Source organism: Frankliniella occidentalis, unplaced genomic scaffold, assembly GCF_000697945.3.
Source record: "Frankliniella occidentalis isolate FOCC.00 unplaced genomic scaffold, Focc_3.1 Scaffold44, whole genome shotgun sequence".
NCBI lineage: Eukaryota > Metazoa > Arthropoda > Insecta > Thysanoptera > Thripidae > Frankliniella > Frankliniella occidentalis.
The window spans coordinates 1,185,667-1,190,302 of record NW_026267174.1 but is presented as its reverse complement, the minus strand read 5'-3'; the positions used below and the strand labels follow the sequence as shown (position 1 = coordinate 1,190,302).

Here is a 4,636-nt window from a genome sequence, read left to right as displayed (position 1 = left end):
TGGTTAGAGGACAAGTATAGGTTTGGTCGTCGTGTTTCAAACTTATGGCGAACGCCCCCCGTCGGCAGGAAAATGAAGCCGTTGCTACTTAGTTTACAGATTAAATTTTCAATACACGAGTACCCAAGTACCCCTTACATTCTCTGGAGCAATAAAAACGATTCCGTAAAATAATTCACGTCACAAAAATTCCACGTCGCTGCTTCGCAGAAGGGCACGAAGTCTACATACAAAATCCGAAAGCTTGCCACTGTGCTGTGCGCTTTCGGCTCGCTCCTGCATCGAAATCTCTATCCTACCACCTGCCTGCGATGTAAATCTTGAGGGCCCAGCCCGCAGGTCGCCTAGGCGATAATTAGTGGGCCACCTATAGGGCATCTTATCTAGTCTTCCAGTTCTCTATCTCATCCCTCGGGGTGCTAGTCCCGTGCGGATGAGCCGTCGCTTTGCAGAGTGCAGGGAAACCAGAAGGACTGAAACCAGACTAGTAGGTGGCCGACTCACGTCGGCCGAATTCCTGGGTCAGGCGACGTAAGTTGCCCGAAAGCCCAGATTTACAATATACCTCCTCAAATGATGCGCCCACACTCCACTCCATCCCGTCAGTTTTATTTCGTTCTAAACCCCTCCGTCCCGTCGTCATCGCCGTCCTTGTCCTGGCGCCACGTCGTCCTGCCTGCCGCTCGCGTGTCCTGCGCCGGGTCCTGGAGCGCCGAGGAAGTTTTGCACAAGCTGCGCGCCCGCCTTCCCTCCCCAAGCCTTGCTGCAACAGGGGCGCGGGCGGGCGGGGGCCGGGCGGGGCCAAACTGTAGGGAACCAACAACTCCACTCATCCTCGTGTGTGCGTGTTCGTGTGTGTGAATTTGCGAGTGTGTAGTATGTCTTTCCTCCCCTGCTGTTCACCCACTTTCGGCGGAGATGGCGTTGCCGTTCTTATTAAGTTGGCGCGGCGGGAAGGCGGCGGTGAGCGGCAGAATGTATCCCGGGGGATGACCAAACTGCCACTCTGCGCTGGGACTTGCGCTGCGAGCATGAGGATCAGGATGCACTGCTGCTTCAGTGCAACGGCCATCCAGGAACACGTCGTTACTCTTACTTCGACCGCCTGTCAGCGACATCCTCTTACATGCATCTCTCTCTCCCTCTCTCTTTCTAGTTATACAGAGAGTCTTGGAAAACGTTAGGAAAGTAGCAGGGGAATCCAGCTCTTTCGGTCTCCCTTTTAAAACTAATGTGCAAAATCGCGCCATATTTGGATGACATTTGAATCTTCTAGAATGGCGAACCCGATATGCGTTGAATAAATTTATCTTTCTTTTTAAAAAAGCGGATGCTCAATCTGTGAGACATATTAGGACTGAGGTGGGAAGCGCTGGCTGCCGCGTTCCTATTACCTACCCTATCTGCACACAAACCCTATAAAAAAAAATTGACTGCATGCACAAATTGTGAAGTGGCGGCAGCAACAGTAGCCTAAGTGGCGGAGAGCGAGCGAGCAACCGTTTGCGGCGCTGATGTCGAGGCTGATGTAATGAGATCACATCTGCGGGCGATTGCACTCGGCATGTGTAGTGGTTAGGTACATTAGGGTGGTGGACTCCGGCCCTGCCCTGCCCTGCGCAATTCCCGGATTCTACCCCATGCCCCCTCCTACCCGCTCGTCCCGTCCAACCCCCCCTCAAGACGCCTGGCTGCTGCTTGCAGTCTTTGTACCCTTTTAAACCCTCGAGCGTGACAGTCTGTCACCGCGTGCGTCGCGGTGCGCATGTCGTTGAGTCATAACACGTCTGTTTACCCAATCAGAGCCGCTCTAGGCGCGCCGTGGCGTGGCTTGGCGTGGCCTGGCGCTGCGCGAGCACTTTGCAGAGCAATCGTCGCGTCCATCTGGGCTGGGCCGCGGTGTCGCAACCGCCGGCCACACACACGCAGACGCACACACACACACTCGCCTGCGCTCATACATGCACACACATACGTACTCACGTACACACGCACACATCATCATCATCATCATAATCTTGGCCGCCAAATCGCTCCAATTTCGCTCGCATTCCCAGCATATGTATTAATGATGGCATGTCACTATGGTCTGTGTGCGACGACGAACACGGCCCGGATGAATGGCGTGTCGCAGAGCTCGTGGCTGGTTGTAATTGCAAGACTGTACGTCGGTGTCTGCCGCCGCCGTGCCTTGTTGCTGCGGGACAAGGGGGAATGAACTGCGTACAAGAATGTTCTGTTGGGTCGTACAGTCGTTTATTATTTCTTAGCTTTGTTTCGTTGCCTTACACATTAATGGTAACAATTTGTTTGGATTTTTTTTTTAAATTCCTAAGTCGTTTGACGAGTGCCTCTAAGTCATATATATTCAGTTCGCGACAGAGACACCCCAGGTGCGCCGGCGCAAAGGGTTGAGCAAATGGACCATGAGTCAGATGTCATGCCGTTAAAACACCCGTACAATATGTCCCCTCTCCTCTCCTCGTAAAGCTCGTAGTCAACATAACAACATAATATATACCTATGCCCTCTCGGCCCGCTAAGCGTGACTGCCTAGTGGTCAAGAGTTAACTCAGATGACGTATGTTGGACTGGGGTAGTGAGATCGCTTGTGAGTCCCCAGGAGGCCGTTGACATAGCCTATGCCCAGGGGTGGTGCTCCTCGTGGTGCTGGTGGTGCTCCTCGTGCTTGACGTGCACGGGCACGGGCACCTCCTTCACTACCTTGACGGGGTAGGGCTGTGGTACGGGCACCTTGACCTGCACCTCGACGGGGTACGGAACCACTTTCTCGACCGGGTAGGGGACGGTCTTCTCGACGTGGTAGGGCACGGGCTTCTCGACGTGGACGGGCACTGGCCTGTCTACGTGCACCTTGACGGGGTAGGGGATCTTCTTCTCGACCGGGTAAGGGACGATCTTCTCCACCTTGACGGGGTATGGCCTGGGAACTTCGACGGGGACCTTGACGGGGTACGGGACGATCTTCTCGACGGGCACGGGGACATTCTTGGTTACGTAGACAGGGTAGGGCTTCTCAACGGGAACGGCACGGGGAACATCATAGGGGACCTTGACGGGGTAGGGGATCTTCTTCTCGACGTGCACGGGGTAGGGAGCTGGCACGGGCACCTTAACGGGGTAGGGCACCTGCTTGATGTGGTGGACGGGGTAGGGCTTGGGGACGTGGATGGCACGGGGCACGTCGTAGGGCACCTTCACGGGGACAGGAACATTTTTGACGTGGTGGACTGGGTAGGGTACTTTCTTGGTGACGACCTTGGTGATGAGCTTCTCGTGATGTTCCTCGACGTGTTCCTGGGGCTCGGGGTGGTGGTGGTATCCGTGCAGCTCGTGACCGCCGAGCTCCTCGTGGCCCCCGAAAGAGATGTCGCTGTAGCTGCTGCTGCCACCAAGGTCGTGGCCGCCCAGGTCACCGCCGTACGAGCTCTCGCCGTACGAGCCCAGGGAGTGCTCCAGCCCGCGCTTCTCCTGCTTCTTGTCCTCGCTGGCCACAGCCGCGGTGTCGGCGGCTGGCTTGGCGTCCTTCTCGGCGGCCGGCTCCACTGCCTTGGTCTCGGCGGGCTTGGACTCCTCCGCGGACACGGCTGCCGCCAGCAGCAGAACCGCCAACGCAAACTGAAACAGAGGCAGTGTATGAGGGGCCTGCGAGGTCCTTCACCCGGCCACCGCGCCCCGCCGCGCCCATCGCGGGTCGCCCTTGGCCCAACTAGCGCGGGTCTTGCCCCCCCCCCCTCCTTCTCCAGAGCCCGTTGGAGGGAGCAGTGCCCTCACCGCAGTGCGACGTGCGCGCCCGCTCGGATGTCCCGGTAGCCTACTGGCCCCACCACGCCCCACCCCACCCTGGCCGCGGGCCGCGGGGTGGCGGTGGTGGGGCGCAGGCGTGCAAGTTGCAACGACCGCTTGCCAAAGCGCCGGCCGGGCGGCATGAATGGCGAAACCGCACTGCATTACTTTACTACAACTACACTACTGGCCATCAATCACACCGGAGTAGCCAGCCGGGCCGGGCCGAGCGGCGCGGGCCAAGGTCGCGGGGGTGTGGGACACTCGCGGCGAGCGAGCGCGCGCGACCGTGCAGGGGCTGGCGGCGACACGGCTTTAGGGGGTAGCGATTTAGTATGGGTTCTTCAAAGGATTCCACGGTAAATGCACCCCAGGGGTAAAAATATCATGGCGGTCCTAGCGACTCCTCTGGCCTTCCTGATCCTTCTGGGACCCCGTAATAATTGCACCCCGGGGTACAAATATCATAGGGGCCCCTATCGACTCTGACGATCACCCAGATTCTTTTGCGACCCCATATCATATTTTGATCTCCCTCCACCGAAAGTGTTTTGGGCGCTAGCGAACCTCCTTATCTCGTCTGTTGCTCTGAGCTCCTGGACTGGACCGCGCGGGGTGTTGTCACAGCGGTGTCACTCTCGGCCAGGATGGCCGCGCGCGTGCGCGCGTGTGTGTGTTGCCACTGCTCCCGCGCGCGCTGTTTCGAAATGCGCGCGCCGGCTGTGCACTGCACTTGCTGCACGTACGGTAACGATCCGAACCGCGAGATTAAGAAACAAAGTCGAACGGGAGCAGTACAGCACCGGCGCCGCTGGGGCCCCCCTGGCGC

At 58.0% G+C, this 4,636-nt stretch overlaps 2 protein-coding genes across 3 annotated transcripts in view; one reads left to right on the top strand and one right to left on the bottom strand.

Annotated features, from left to right (window-relative positions):
- Positions 1-4,636, top strand: part of LOC113212059 (angiotensin-converting enzyme-like) — a 98,098-nt gene that overhangs the window by 65,792 nt on the left and 27,670 nt on the right. The window lies entirely within an intron of this gene.
- The window catches only part of LOC127749308 (mantle protein-like), a 16,779-nt gene continuing 14,377 nt past the window's right edge, over positions 2,235-4,636 (bottom strand). The window contains exon 3 of one of the 2 annotated variants that reach the window (XM_052266969.1): positions 2,235-2,724. In XM_052266969.1, coding sequence (XP_052122929.1) covers positions 2,641-2,724 — 84 coding nt within the window. In that variant the 3' untranslated portion in view covers positions 2,235-2,640. Of the gene's footprint in view, positions 2,875-4,636 lie in introns of both variants that reach the window. The other variant, XM_052266970.1, reaches the window with a different exon arrangement.